Raw genomic sequence first — 15,616 nt, forward strand, 5'->3', positions numbered from 1 at the left:
GAGAGAGAGAGAGAGAGAGAGAGAGAGAGAGAGAGAGAGAGAGAGAGAGAGAGAGAGAGAGAGAGAGAGAGAGAGAGAGAGAGAGAGAGAGAATCCTTGTTAAAATACCACGGCAAATCATTTTTTATTGCTTTTTCGTCTTCGTGCTTCTAAAATGAGGAGGAGGAGGAGGAGGAGGAGGAGGAGGAGGAGGAGGAGGAGATACAGGTACGGAAGGAGAATGGGAGGCAGAGAAAGGAAAAGATACAGGCATGAATAAATAAAGAAGGATGAAGAGGAGGAGGAGGAGGAGGAGGAGGAGGAGGAGGAGGAGGAGGAGGAGGAGGAGGAGGAGGATGGATGGATAAGAGGTGGAGGCGGAAGTTGCAGAAATGGTAAACAGTCAGAAGTGGCCGAAAGCGGAGGAGGAGGAGGAGGAGGAGGAGGAGGAGGAGGAGGAGGAGGAGGAGGAAGCAGAGCAAATGAAGGAAAGGAGAGGGAGGACGAGAAAATTGGATAGAAGTGGCACTGGAGGAGGAGGAGGAGGAGGAGGAGGAGGAGGAGGAGGAGGAGGAGGAGGAGGAGCATCCTAAATGATAAACAGAGAAGGATAGCGTCGGAATGCACGGCTTGTTTGGCTAGGAAAGTAGTGAACCCATACTAACCACCACCACCACCACCACCACCACCACCACCTCCTCCTCCTCCTACTTACACCATCAATAATTCTTCCGTCTCTCTCTCTCTCTCTCTCTCTCTCTCTCTCTCTCTCTCTCTCTCTCTCATACTAAGAACAAGAAAAATAAGACTGAGGAGGAGGAAGAGAGGAAGAACACGAACAAAAATTAACAGCAAACAACAGCAACAACAAAAACAACAATAACAACCCGTAAAGTTAACTCCCAGGGCAATTAAGGCTTACAGTTTGATAGAGACAGTCAACACAGAACCAGGGACGGTGAGGAGGAGGCTGGAGGAAAGGAAACAGCGGGAGGAGGTTGAAGGAAAGGAAACAGCGGGAGGAGGAGGTTGGAGGGAAGGACACGACGAGAGGAGGCTGGAAGGGAAACGGCGGGGCGTGATTTTGGGGCGGGGCGTGACGGTGATGCGGGGCGTGATGGTGGGGCGGGGCGTGATGGTGGGGCAGCACGTGATGGTGATGGTGGGGCGTGATGGTGATGCGGGGCGTGATGATGGTGGGGCGGGGTGAAGGAAAGCTAGGAATGCCACACAAAGACCCATCTTATTGGCCAGCCAGGCACACGAAAGGAGGCGTCTGTATCTGAGTGAACGGTGCTATTGAGAACACTGGATAGAACTCTTAGGTACTTGTTGCGTCACCACCACCACCACCACCGCCGCCACCGCTGACCACTACACACAAACTCTATTGTTAGTTGAAGGTATGGAATTATATTATTAAAGCTGGACTTATTTAGCTCAGTGCACACATAATGGTAAAGGTGATTCTCTCTCTCTCTCTCTCTCTCTCTCTCTCTCTCTCTCTCTCTCTCTCACACACATCATTTCTCAAACAAATCAATGGTCATGATAGATAATAATAATAATAATAATAATAATAATAATAATAATAATAATAATAATAATAATAATAACAATGGAAAATGTAAACTAACGAGTAGTAAGGAAAACCGGTTCATTTTATATATCAATTCAAGTTTGTACCTTATCATCTCTCTCTCTCTCTCTCTCTCTCTCTCTCTCTCTCTCTCTCTCTCTCTCTCTCTCTCATAGCGTAATGTTCCCCTAATTATCTTTCACAACTCTTGAGAACATTATTATTGATACGCCCTTCTAATAAGCTGACAATATAAATATCTGTTGATGCATGACACACAATGAACGGATAAATAAATAAATAAAGACAGACAGACAGACAGACAGACAGACAGACAGACAGACAGACAGATAGATAGATAGATAGATAGATAGACAGACAGACAGACAGACAGACAGACAGACAGACAGATAGATAGATAGATAGATAGATAGATAGACAGACAGACAGACAGACAGACAGAGAGATAGATAGATAGATAGATACTAGATAGATAGATACATACATACATACATACATACATACATACATACAAAAAGTAAATAAATACATATACAAATAACCCAGAGAGCCATTACGATTGATTCTACAAATGAAACACGAATAATTTGCTACATTAAATAAAATAGTAGCGATTTATTCAAAGGTTTAGCTTAATTTTGTGTGCATAGGTGTTTGAGGTAATACATAAATAAATATATGATAAAATATATGATAAAATAAATAAGTAGATATATGAAGTACATATCATTAACTTGTCAGAGAGAGAGAGAGAGAGAGAGAGAGAGAGAGAGAGAGAGAGAGAGAGAGAGAGAGAGAGAATAACCACGTGCTCTTGACATCAGAATAACAAAACAAGAAAAATCCTTATTGGTATTGAGTTCTTTAACACACACACACACACACACTAAAAATAACTTCACTTTTCTCCGTCATTGTTTACATCGCTTCGCTTCCGTTAATATCCGACTCTCCTGGCTCTGCTTAACCACGCCCCCCTCCCCCTCCCCCTCCCTCCTACTCTCTCTCTCTCTCTCTCTCTCTCTCATATCGCCAAGTCAAACAGCCAGCCAGCCAGTCAGTCAGTCGTTCAATAATAGATCAAAGTGGACGTAATTGTGAGCTTCCAGAAGTCCTTCCGGTAAAGCTGAACAGGCAGCCGCAGCGAGGGATAAACATTTCAGCTACTGGGAGGAGAACACCAAGGAACACAAATAAAAAAAAAAAAAGGTATTATGAGGGGAAGAAAGGTGGAAAAAAAAATGGAAGTGGGGGAGATCAAAAGGATAGGAGGAAGAGGAAGAGGAAGAGGAAGAGGAGGAGGAGGAGGAGGAGGAGTGGAAGCTTATGGAACCAGAAGCAGGTGGTCGTACCAGGCTCCACTTCCTTCACCCATGTCCTCTATGCACCCATGATCCCCCCACCTACCCTCCACCAAGCACCCCAACACACACACACACACACACACACACACACACACACACACACACACACACACACACACACACAACCTTGCATCACCCCTACTTATTTTCTCTCTCAATTAACTGATGAGGTGTAAAAACAGCTACCTGGAGCCACACACAACATCAGGTCATACTGTTTGCACAGACAAGATTGCCAACACCGCTGCATACTTTCGTTCATACAAATGGCAGTGGACGTCAGGTACTTCCCACTGAATACAAAGAACAAGGCAGGTCCCCACTCTCATACGAATAAGTATATCCCGCTTTCTTCTTGTTAATACTAATGCAGACAGTGACCCAAGATTAGAGGTACATGTTAGCCCATCCCTGACTGAACAGCATTCATCATTAGCTTGTATTCATAAATGCTATAGGCACTTAAGACTATTCACATTTACCATTGAAATGATGAATATAATGTTCACGATATTTTTTTTCCAACTGATGTAAAATCTTTGCTAAACCACCACAATCATGACATCTTTGAAAATCCCTTACATACTTTCTTACAGCTTCTCAAAAGTATTCAAGATAAGACATGACATACAAGAACGTGCTCTTTGTTGGTGAGCATGAAGCAAGCACCAGCACAAAAAGGTATAATGTATGTACGTACTTTAGCTGAGCGTCACTAAGTAAATATCACCAAACTGCAAAACTTTGTACTTGGCTGGTTGATCATTGTCTCTGGGCCTAGACACAATCCTCTTAAGAGCAAGTGACACCCAGCACAGAGATGCCAAGACACACAACTCACTGGGGCTTCCTTGTGGATTGCTTACAAGTTTGTATGGAGTCTCTTAAAGCCAGCCAACATTCCAACTACTTAAGATGAGATATGTATCAACCCTACAACAAATACCTTCTTTTTTCTTCTGTAGGTTATAAATCAACATTTTTTTTTTTTTTTTTTTCTGAATGAAGCCTTGTCACATACACCCATTCACTTACACATGGCAGGTAGCCTGAGTGTGGGTGTCAGGTGGCAGTCTGGACTGGAATGGAACCCAGCCTGTTTGAACCCAGCAAGTTTACAGCCTGATATGACATCCCTCATACTGTGTACCATGACAACACATACACACACACACACACACTTGTATAATCATGTTAGCTTATAAAAACCAAACTCAATAATATGCATGTATGAACTGTCAACCATACCATTACAACGTCCAGTTCATTGTGATGTGTGTATGAATGCCCCTATTTCCTCAATACACATCAAAACATTAGCTATGTACTACTGAGCAAAATCAATTCTTTTCTGAATATCAAATAACACAAAGCAAGTTCACTGAGATATGCAGGACTATGATATTCAGTCAAGGCAGCAAGTGAACTCAACAGTTACAACCATTGTGACCAGCCTGCTGTGTCCACAGTTATGACCATCACCATCAACCTCCACACACCACCCCCCTACAGATCATGGAGTGTACACCACCAAACACCACAAACTTTGTGCCACACAAACGTCAAAAACAAGAGCCACTGCAATGAGTAATCTTCACTAATGATGAATCTGATGAATAAAATAACATATTTACATTTTCTTAATGAGAGTACACATAAAATACATCAAATTATCTCATCAACAAGAAACAAAATCAACTATTAAGTATGTACATACATTCCTTAATTAATGAACTTCAAAGTACTGAATCTAATTATGTTTGCAGTATGTTGATCTTCTAAGCTATAGATTCTAGAAATATAAATATTTCTAACATTCTATATTTTCACTATATATCAGGCAAAAGTACTTCAAAATTGCAGTATCAACTATGAACGAATCAACTTCATAATATTTTGCTAAGCAGGGGGTCTTTTCACTAGACGATTCTGCAATACTATAAAAAACAATCTGTGGAGAGCCACTCACTTACTAAACCTGTACCTCACGGCAGTGGACTACACAGATGCACTAATCACAGCAAAATGACGGTCTCTCAACATCAACTACACAAAAACGTGGAAAAGGGTCACTGTGTTAAAGGTAGTCATGGACAGGCAGGAAACACACACAAGACTGGACACACAATACTTCCATTACTCCTCAAACCAGTCTGTCAATGTTAACCCGCAATTTACCTTACTTCACTTCAGATACATTCAGAAGCTAACTGAGGTTCAATAAGGAAAGAGTGAACATAAGGAAAGGCTAAAGAAGTAATGAAAGTGATGCATTGTGACTAGTGTGTATATTTCCTGATGTCCAACGCTACAGTGGTGCTCGCCGCCCTGGGAATATCTAGCAAACACTACCGAGGGATAAGAAACATACACTGAGTTCTCGTCGTTCCTCATCCAAGGTGCTGCCAATTTCCCGCAGCTTTCCCTGGATGTGCTCCTTAACTGCTGCTTGTATCGATTCCATTGTGCCTCAGCTTGCAATGACAACAGAACAAGAGTTAGTGGTGATGAGGGTACCAGTTTTCAATCACAAGACTATGGGATTGAGTTAAGAGGTGCTGCAAATGCCAGACTGCAATATCAAAACTTAAAGTGATGTTGGTTGATTTCCCCAGGTCGATTCATCAACCAGAATTCATGTCATCACTTGTAAATAATTCACTTTGTTCAACTGAAGTCTTTATCAACTCATATATTAGACTGCAGTAATAAAATTCATAAAACTGTTAGAATTTTTATCCAGAAGTGCATTTATTAACCAAAATATGCCTTCTTCAGTATTTAAGTTACTCCCTGCACTAGTTTTACACTCAGTCAAATCATAAATCAGACTGCAATAACAAGAACCGAAAGAATAATGGTAGCTTTCTGCAACGTAACTTGTCTAATCTGTGTCCATCATGTAAATTTCTGCACTGGTCTTACATTTACTAGCAAGTCACGGCCCTTATTTGTCAAGCATAATGTAAGCACCACATGCACACACCCCTTGGCATAACACAAATTAAGTGTGTCACAGAACGGATAGCACGTCACATCAAGCCACAAGACAATATGATCCACAAAGAACTTTTAAAACTATGTGCACGCTGTCCCTCACTGACCACTAACTGGCCCCTTTGAACATTACTGGAAGCCCTAAAACATAGCACCCTTTGTGAGGCTTCCTTCTGGCCGCCTCAGGTTACAGAGCCACAAACGCATCAGGAACACCAACCCTCACAATGGAAACTGCAAAACTGTACATTCTTTACTGCAAATAGTTGGATGGCTTGACAGAAATGTAGTAATCAGCAAATAACAGCACTAATTACTCCAACAGTAGTCAAATTTATGCAAGTTTCTAATTCATTACCAGAGAAAGTCTGATAAATAAATTCTGACCAAAACTACCACATACTCACAAACATCATGAACAAATCTTAATATCACACTTTTGTTCTGTCCACATTCATAACAATAGATTTAATAACCAATTTTCCTGTTAGTTATTCCAAATCTAATGAAGAGTGATATACTTCCTGATAATTAGAATGAATCACCAAAACACCATGAATACTAACAGAAATTAATACATGACAATCACCAATTAAAAAGCAAAAATTAACAAAATCGTTTACACAAAATAACCACAAAAGCACACACCACCACAATGAAGCTTATGGTGGAAGCCTAACACCTTCACTGCCCCACCACACTAATGGCTGGATAATACCATACCTGTCACAAAAATAATTAAATAAATAAATAAATAAATAAAAATAATACAATAATACCAAATACAACAGTGACATTTCCAAAAGAGACACCATTGAGCCCATTTGATAACCTACCACACCACAAACTTGTGAACTAAGATAACACATTGCAGAAAATTACAAAAGATAAGATACGATAAAGAAACTAACTAATCTGGACTGATAAGGACAGCCTGATTAGCAATGCATCCCATACTCTGACACACAAAGATAACAGGAATGCGTGAATGCTGATAAGAAGTGCTAAGTGCTGAAATAGAATAGATATAAGCAAGATAAGTCATTACATAAACCGGATTGTTTTAAAAACTAATAGGATATAATGAATGGTGATAAGAGGTCAAATTAATATATAAGAGATCGACTGGATGCTAAAATGAATGACTGGGGTTGATAAGCAAAAGAAAGTGATAGGAGAAAGTACTGATAAGAGGAAGGTCGACTGCTGATAACTAATAGGGCCAACTGATAAGACTGGCGATAAGAATACACCTCTACAAGAAAAAAAATGAATACAAATGAGAAAAATACGTGCTGATAAGAGGAAGAGTATCTGATAACAGTGCTGATAAGAGGAAAGACTAACAAAACACACTTCCTAAATTAATAAAAGGGACAGAGACACTTAATTAACGCCATCATTAGTGAAAAGGTAAAAGTTCATCATGACGGCGTGTCGGGAGTGACAGCTGAGAATGTTTTGGGAGGTGGGTTACAGGTGGGTGCCGGCTGCCCCTACGCCTTGCCCTACCCCACCACACGGCACCCCCGCCCTCACCACCCATCACCAACCAACCTCTCACCCCTACAACATTCCAATAACCCCAATACAACCTGTCAGAGTCTCTAAAACTTCATACTTAAACCTGGCGCGCGAAGACACAAAAGTTAGGAGTGCAGTCTTGTAACTACCTATAATTAACCTTTCCCGCTGATCCCCGGTGCCCTGACTCACCTGAAGGCAGCGACGGGTACTTAGTTTCCCTAATGTCAGGTGGAGGATAGTGAAATATGGCGCAGGACGGTGTGAGAGGAAGAATTATGGAGCTGACTCACCAGCGAAGGAGCCGCCGTCCTCACAATATGGCCGCGGCGGGAGGAGTGGCCGTGACGTGCGCGGCTCCTACTGCGCACCGCCAGCAGGCCTCCCGCTTCTTTTGGAACTATGAAAATACAGGATCACATTCAATATAAGAAAATAAGGGAAGCTACAACAAACCGCCAAGCCTACATGTACCAGCCCCTGTATAAGAGTATCCCTGCTTATCTTCGTCTATCAACCTCATCCACAAATTTGTCTAATCTTCCTAGTTTTGAAAGGGTCCCCAATACAAGGAAAGGATTTTTTTCACCGGCTACTATAAATAAATAGACACATTATGATGTGTTTGCTATAGAATGTTCACTTCGCCAATTTGTAAGAAATCGAAATGATCCATTTCAGTAATTGAGGAGAGGTGCATTGCGAAAATATTTTAATTTGGGAAAGAAAAGAAGATGGGAAGAACACAATTCTTATCTTCCTGGGTGTATGATCATGGAAGAGAAAATTGCAACTACAAATTAAATGTTTAATGGTTAATGGTACCATGGTAGGAATAAGACCTCGGTCTTTATTGATATATTTCATTAGTTAGATGGAATTACTGTAGCATGGTCTTTCCCATTTTCCTGCCTATACTGTATCGCCTTCACTTATGCATACTTTACTTGTATCAGCTTATATCTTGTCACTAGTAATATAAACATCATTCAGATGAATATCAGTTATAAAGATGGTTTGATCTGAGATCTATCCATCTCTTTCGAGTGAACTCTCTGACCTAAATAAAAATGCTTCACATGAATTCCAAGGTCATATTAACTGATTTCTTATAGCAGAGAATAAGTAAAGTTCACCATTATTTAAGTTACAGACATGTAAACATCTCAGGTGTGTTTCATCAAGTCATGCCAAGCTAAGGTAAAATCCATTCAAAGGATAAAGCTTGCCAACATTATATGTAACTTCTTGGACAAGAAAACAAGTTCAGAAAAAAATATAAATGACTTTAATTGTTCATCATTTTGGCAATGAATAAATAATGCATATTTACAAATGCATGTCAGTATTATTTACAATGGTATGTAACTTGGATTTTAAATAGTACTCAACAAATCACTTTCAACTACATTCACACAAGAATCATAAAACACATACACAATTTTGCTAAAACTTCACTCACTCATATGAATCATAACCCTTCACACAGCAATGTCACTTCACTATAAAAATTTCATGCTGTAGAAATAACCATACTTAGAGTCTAGCTTTTTGGTATTCTAGAGTTGCTTAGATTACTAGTATCTCCATGCTGGAAACTGCCTTCATTCATCATTCACTCTTGTAATACAATAAAAATTCATAACTATTAATTCTACATCCTTTAAAAACAAGAGAAATGTGTTCCATTAAATTAATCTCCCATCATTGCTCCTGATGTAGGATTCCCTTGAGCAATAATAAAGGATCCATCACCAAGGGGGTGGGCATGAGCAACCAGGCTGGCCGCCATGGCCTGCTCCTCAGCCACCTGTTGCTGGTCCGTTGCTGATGCCCCCAGCTGCATCTTGTGCTTGCGCCACATGTGGGCCTTCAAGTTGCCCTTAGTCTCTGAGGCATAGTCACACCGAGGACACTGGAATGGCTTCTCTCCAGTATGAATGCGAAGATGAACATTGAGAGTCTCCTTTCGCTTAAAACTCTTGGAACAGAAGTCACACTGAAACTGTGGTCGTGTTTCATGGACCATGCTGACATGCTTTTTCAGGGCCATTGCTCCGCGCATCACCTTCCCACAAATCTGACAGGCAACCTCCAACTTGCGGTCCTCGTGTTGTCTTTCGTGCATGTTAAGCTTCCACTTTTTGCTGAACGTCTCTCCGCAGTGACTGCAAATGAAGATTCCTCCAGCATCCCCCACCTGAATGTCATGCAAGCTGTATTTGTGTCTTGCTAAAGACTTGGAATTTGACATCTGTTTGTTACACAACTCACAAATGAGATTACGTTTAATGCACTGTCGGTCAGGGCAGACTGGATTATCTGGACTAATGGGTAATGTAAGGTCCTCTCCTTTACACTCTTTCTTGCGGCAGAAGTTACAACCTTTGGCAAGAAACACTGCTAAACATAGAGGAAGAGTCCCTCGCTCCTCAACCTGGTCCACTATAATGTGCATGATGAGTTCTTCATGGAATGATGGATTCACATAGAGTTCCAGGTCAGCCACAGCTCTTCGCTTCAAGTCGGTGCTGACCTGCTGGAAACAGGCTCGGGTCAGAGCACTAGTAGCGCCTGTAAGGAGGTCGTCCCCACCTCCTGCCATCCTGTTCACAAGGTCATCAAGATCTTGAGGTGTGGACGAGTCATCGGGTAAAACATCCCCTTCCAGGAGTGGGGGCATGAGGGTGTCCTTGCTTCCCGCCCCTGTGCTTCCACTTCCTCCATCCGACCTCCCGGAGCCCTTCTTCTCCATCCGTATTCGATAGCGATACATTGCTATCATGTGTACATACTTTGAAATGTGCTGAGGATCAATCTGGTGATAATTAATGATCTGCATGTCCCCTAAGGTTATTGTCTCTACTTCCTGCATCACAGAATCACCAATGGAAGCCTTGTTATAAGCCTCATCTATCAGAGCATTTCCTGTATGTGTCACCAAAACCTCCACACTGTAGCCACACCCTTCACTCTCACCCGTCTCCTGCTGATGCATCAAGTTGTTCTTCTCCAGAACGTCATTCATCACCTCGGAGAAAAACTTTGTCAGGTCGTTCTGGTCAAAGAGTTTGGTGAGCAGTATGTCGGCATGCCAGAGTGTTATGATGTGTTGTGAGGTGCGGGCAATGTGCAGTGTGGAAGCCGACGGGTCAAACAGTTCCTCAATCTTTCCAAGGAAAGGTGTCAGGGCACTGTCAACAATTTTCTGGACAGATACCTGGCAAAAATTACAATGCAATTAGAAAAGATTAACATTTTCAACTTGCCTTATAAACACAGATTATAAATAATTAACTAGTTATTTGAGTGTCCTTACAGGAAAACAATTCTTCACAACTGCAAAGGAGCACCACATTGCCTTTATACATCATGTAAATCCATCAAGCAGCTACCTTGAAAACAATCAGTAGAATGGGGAAGTTATGATAACTGATTACTCATATGTGCACTGTTTTACTGTGACAAGAAGCTAGGCATTCTCTCGCTAAAAACTAGGAAAAGTACACCAAAAGTATAACCACTTAATTAATTAAGACTGCCTTTCCAACAACTTTGTCTAAGCACACCTTCAAAGACACCATATATACCTCAAATAGTAAGCAAAGGAGATGATAAGCACCCACCTTCATCTTCCCATGGACATCTTCCCCTCCCTCATGATCTGCAGGCGCCTTTCTCCTCCTCCGCCTCTCCTCCCCCCTGAACACTTCCTCTGCTGTGCTCCCATCCACTGCCCCACCAGTGTCTGACAGGAGTGGCATCACTAGGCTCTCCAGGTTTTCTTCTCCTGGTTCCCGACGGAGGCGTTTTTTAACACGGCGAGGCTCCTTCTCCTCCACCTATAAGATAAAGAGACATTACATGCACCTGCATAGAATAGCAAGAAAGACATGACAAAAAGGGCATGAGACTTATTAGAGATAGATATCATTGCTGTTGGAGAATGTAAAAGCATGAAACAGTACAGATCAGAAGTTAAAAGCATTCTCCAGCAACAGAAACTAGAATGAATCTTCAACTCACTTCTCTCCCAGCCACTTCTTGATCATACAACTCCAGAGCTTCCTTCATTTCAAACAGGTTCAGAACTTTTCTGATGGATGCTGTTCCCTTTCCCCATAGTGTGCTCATTGAACCTGAAAGAAAACTGAACATGAATCAGTCTTATCCACAATCAGTAAAGGATCTCCAACATTCCTTTCTTCAGCATGTCCAAATCATATTGTTCATTGAAGCAGAAAAGAGAAACAACAGACCTGTGTACATGTAAGAGACCACAGCATCCACAACATCAAAGTTAACATCTATTGGTAAAGTGAAGCGGCAGAACTGGTACAGATACTTCAGCTTTTTTCTTCGTAAATACATCTGTCGGTAGAAATATGGACTGCGGGCTACCAGGACAGCACGATGTGCCTGGAACAATTAAGACACACTATTAGTGATTTAGGAACATTACTGCTGAAGCAAGACAACTGAGAATGAACTGAGAACGTGAAGAATTAATAAATGATAGTCAAAATTATGACAAAGACTGATGGTGACAAGGACAATATGATATTGATGATGGGACAATTATGACAAAGGATTCTTATTCAAAATCAAACTTACCAGCAGAAAATTGCAATATTACAAACTGACAACACAGACTATACATGCTAAAAACTCAAGGGCTTTTCCATAAAATCATTTGAACTTTTCCATTTGTAATGAGAGTATAAGTAAAGCACTCCAGCACTTACATATACCATCTGCCTCTTGTCCATGTCAACAAGTGCAGTGTTACAGTCAATACGCAGCTGCCTCATCTGCTCCAGGGTGTTCCCAAGAGAGGGGTCACTAAACTGATGGAAGGAAGGCTCACTGGCCACATCCTCCAACCCATCTGTGGCCCCACCATCGTCCCAGGTGGGAGGCGGGGGAGGCTGGGCCTTGCGGGGACGTCCAAGGCGGCCTGGTATTCGCTCCACTGGGGAATGGGACAGAGGATCCCTTGGTCCATAGCCAACAACCTGTGGTGTGCAGATCAGTTCAGGTCAGTGAGTCACAGAAGCTCAAGGGATATCTAAGTGGTCTCATTTATCACAAATACAGCACAGGACACAGAAACAAGTTTTAGTACCTTAACATCGTCACTTTCATCAATCAAGACTGTAACCTGCTCAATTTTGAATGGCTTTTCACCATCATGATCCTTCTTTATCTTGTTGAGGTCAATCAGGGTGGCATTGGGGGCAAGCTTGGTGACAGAGCCAGGTGGGGGCTGGATGGCAGGTGGCAGAGGCTGACCATTGGGGCCCAGTGGTGTGCCATCTGGTGCTGTGTTGAACAGTGGCTGGATCTGGGGTCCAGACTCCAGGCTTGGACCATTATTGGAAGATGATGACTGCAAAAAATAATGTGAATTTAGATTGGTTTGAATATATATTGAACCACACATGAAGCTTTCTGCCCTTGTTCGCTTCTACTGGAGACAAGGCTAGGAATGTGAATGATGTGTGAGTGTGTGGTGGCTTGTCTGAGCCAAATGATGAGGAATTGCTGGTCTGGTATAAAGATAGATTAAGCTTTTCTAAGAGAATTACTCTACCTGGTTGGGTATTGGGTTGAAAAGGTTGGCATCAGGGTCTGGATGGTTGCGTGTTGGTGCCCCTGCTGGGAAGTGCCTCTGACACGCATGCACAGCTGCCCGCCCATCCTCCAACCCAAGCAACTTCATCCAGCGACCATGGGCCTCCTCATCCTTGCTCTTCTTGGCTGAATACACCACCACACCTGGATGAAATAAAGAAAAGCTGACCTGTTGTTATCCTTAATGAATATAAAGTTTATGATGAAAATAAGAGTTTTGTCACATTCACTTGACTTGAGTTATATGAATTAAGCATCATGGAGCTTCTGCTTCAATGAGTTACATAACATGCTTTCACCAACTTCTGAAAATACAATTATCTTAAGTACTATGCAATATATTTACTTTAGTTACAAAAACATCTATATTTTCTAATGTGGCACCGTATGTTCACTACAAAACACTAGTTATGAGTGACTCACTAGAGGAGGAGGCACCACAGCCCGGCACATGGCACCGCCTTGACACCACCCGTAGCTCCCCATTGAGGGACATTACCCAGCCACGTCACCTGTAGTACAGAGGGGCCAGGCACCTGAAATGGACAATATGGGAAATAATTATATATGTAATTATGGATGTCAAGCTGCTTTCTAGCACTGAGCACATCCCTGTTTAATCTCTGAATTCATAGGTAGTGAAATCAAGCTTTGACATACATTTACAATCAAAACTAAATAATTACCATGTTTTTTTGTTTTTCCTATGTAAAACGGTAAACCAGCCAAGGGTAACAAAAATCAAAATAAAGAAAAAAGGCCCAATGAGAATACATGGATATACTAAATACAAACATATCAATAGGGTCAGTATGATTAAAGCAGACCCTCTAGAGGTAAGACAGTGTTACATCAAGCAGCCCATTTTCTTCAGGGTACACAGACAGGTAGGTAGTAAAAGGGAGACGACACTGTACTAATATGGTGGTCCCTACAGCTCTTCTCGTTTCCCGGCTCCCCCTTTGCAGCTCTTCCACTCAGCTTATGTGATGTGGGAATGAAAATATAATATCCAAAACTAACCTAATCCTAACTTTGATCTAACCTATCCTAACCTAGCTGAGGAGACACATCACTGATACATCTTCCTGAGAACCCTTCTAGCCAATAGCATGGTTAGGTTAAGCTAGGTAGGTTAGTTTAGGGTTACGGTTAGGTTAGTCTAAATCAATTTGGGTTATAATTTTCGTTCCTACATCATATCTGCCAAGTGAAAGAGAGCCGGGAAATGAGAAGAGCTGGAGGGACCACTATATTAGGACAGTGCCAAAGAGACCTAGATCCCCTTTTTAACAGTAGTAACACCATCTCCAACACAGTTGTTGCCATTCATAAAATGGGCGCTTGGGATTCTTAGCCAGATAAGTGAACAGTGGATCGGTCAAAAGTGGCAGACATGAGAGATCCTATAGCTTTGGGTTAGGTTTAGCAGTATAAGGCAGAAGGTAAAGGTTTGTTTGTCTGACCCCTCTCTCTCATTAATATCAAACAAATTCCTCAGTACTTTTCATAGTTCAACAGCAAAGGAAATGGCAGAACTACAAGTGTGCGGATGATAAGCTGCTGAGTGAACTGAGCCGTTCCTAACACCAAACTACACCATTGATTACGTGGCACAAATTAATGCCAATTACTATCCCAATCAACTTTTTTGTTTATTAACCTGATAACAAGCAAACAATGGACGTTGTTGGGGAGATGGGACTAACTACGGGACTGTAACTCATTTCCCTCATAACTTCAGCTACAGGTAAGTGCTAATGCTATTCACATCAACTAGCTTATATTAAATCTGTAGGTATACCAGTTCATTATCATATGTAACGCCTTCTTGTGTCTCTAATATCATTCAACACGTCAACCAGTCATCAGGACCTTACGACCCTAATAATGGTTGTCAAGGAGTTTTATTATTGTTGATCTTTTTATTTTCCAGTCAACAATAAATGCCTCTCCTCCTCGGCGCTTGTAACACTCTCACCCTAGCTAGTCTCCAAGTCCAGGAGCAAAACATCACAATCTCAATCCCTTTCTTCTACCCGTGTTGGCTACGAATGATTCAAATTTCTATCCGGGCCTCACCTCTTATAAATTATAAGCACAGAAATAAGAGACTGATAATGGCGGAGGTGCAGAGGGCGCCACTGTCAGACTGATGGCAGGATCAGAAGCATTACTGAAAAGTTTGAATGAAAAGGAAACAATGGTGAAGATTATAGGGGAACAAGGAGAAACATTAATAGATTATAAGTACACAGCATAAAGCGAAATGTAAGAAAAACACAGCCGTTGTGATGTTTCCTATCCTTCCTCCTGCTACATAGTCATACCGTTTTAACTCATTCCACACCACAATATTTACACATACTACATTTTGATAAAACAAAGCTGCTACTGTGAGGTATCTATATGTAGCTGTGTATGCCTTCAGAAATGTGGGACTTTCCTTAGTTAATTTCGGGTTAGTTTACTTCGGCGCGATCTTCCGAAGACTCGATACGTCTATAATATAAATATT

General features: G+C 41.6%; 2 protein-coding genes across 6 annotated transcripts in view; both read right to left on the reverse strand.

Annotated features, from left to right (window-relative positions):
- The window catches only part of LOC123510776 (moesin/ezrin/radixin homolog 1-like), an 80,398-nt gene extending 72,539 nt beyond the window's left edge, over nucleotides 1-7,859 (reverse strand). Inside the window, exon 1 of one of the 4 annotated variants that reach the window (XM_045266152.1) lies at nucleotides 7,758-7,859. Coding sequence is in view for 1 of the 4 variants with exons in the window: in XM_045266143.1 (XP_045122078.1) it covers nucleotides 5,315-5,407 (93 nt within the window). In the remaining 3 variants the exon portion in view is untranslated. Of the gene's footprint in view, nucleotides 1-5,314; nucleotides 5,424-7,656 lie in introns of those variants that run through there. The other 3 variants (XM_045266147.1, XM_045266146.1, XM_045266143.1) reach the window with 3 other exon arrangements.
- Nucleotides 7,860-8,733: 874 nt separating this feature from the next.
- LOC123510929 lies at nucleotides 8,734-15,289 on the reverse strand. Of its 2 annotated transcripts, none has more exons than XM_045266430.1 (9): nucleotides 15,181-15,289; nucleotides 13,522-13,634; nucleotides 13,058-13,242; nucleotides 12,590-12,853; nucleotides 12,210-12,479; nucleotides 11,724-11,883; nucleotides 11,491-11,603; nucleotides 11,091-11,306; nucleotides 8,734-10,684 (listed from the first exon to the last, which is right to left on the reverse strand). In XM_045266430.1, exons 2-9 carry the CDS (start codon nucleotides 13,592-13,594, stop codon nucleotides 9,158-9,160), a joined length of 2,808 nt encoding a protein of 935 aa, XP_045122365.1. In that variant the 5' UTR covers nucleotides 13,595-13,634; nucleotides 15,181-15,289; the 3' UTR covers nucleotides 8,734-9,157. The 2 variants fall into 2 exon arrangements, with proteins under 2 accessions (XP_045122365.1, XP_045122366.1); XM_045266431.1 differs by lacking the exon at nucleotides 15,181-15,289 and adding an exon at nucleotides 15,080-15,168.
- Nucleotides 15,290-15,616: the final 327 nt, after the last annotated feature.

Source organism: Portunus trituberculatus, chromosome 30, assembly GCF_017591435.1.
Source record: "Portunus trituberculatus isolate SZX2019 chromosome 30, ASM1759143v1, whole genome shotgun sequence".
NCBI lineage: Eukaryota > Metazoa > Arthropoda > Malacostraca > Decapoda > Portunidae > Portunus > Portunus trituberculatus.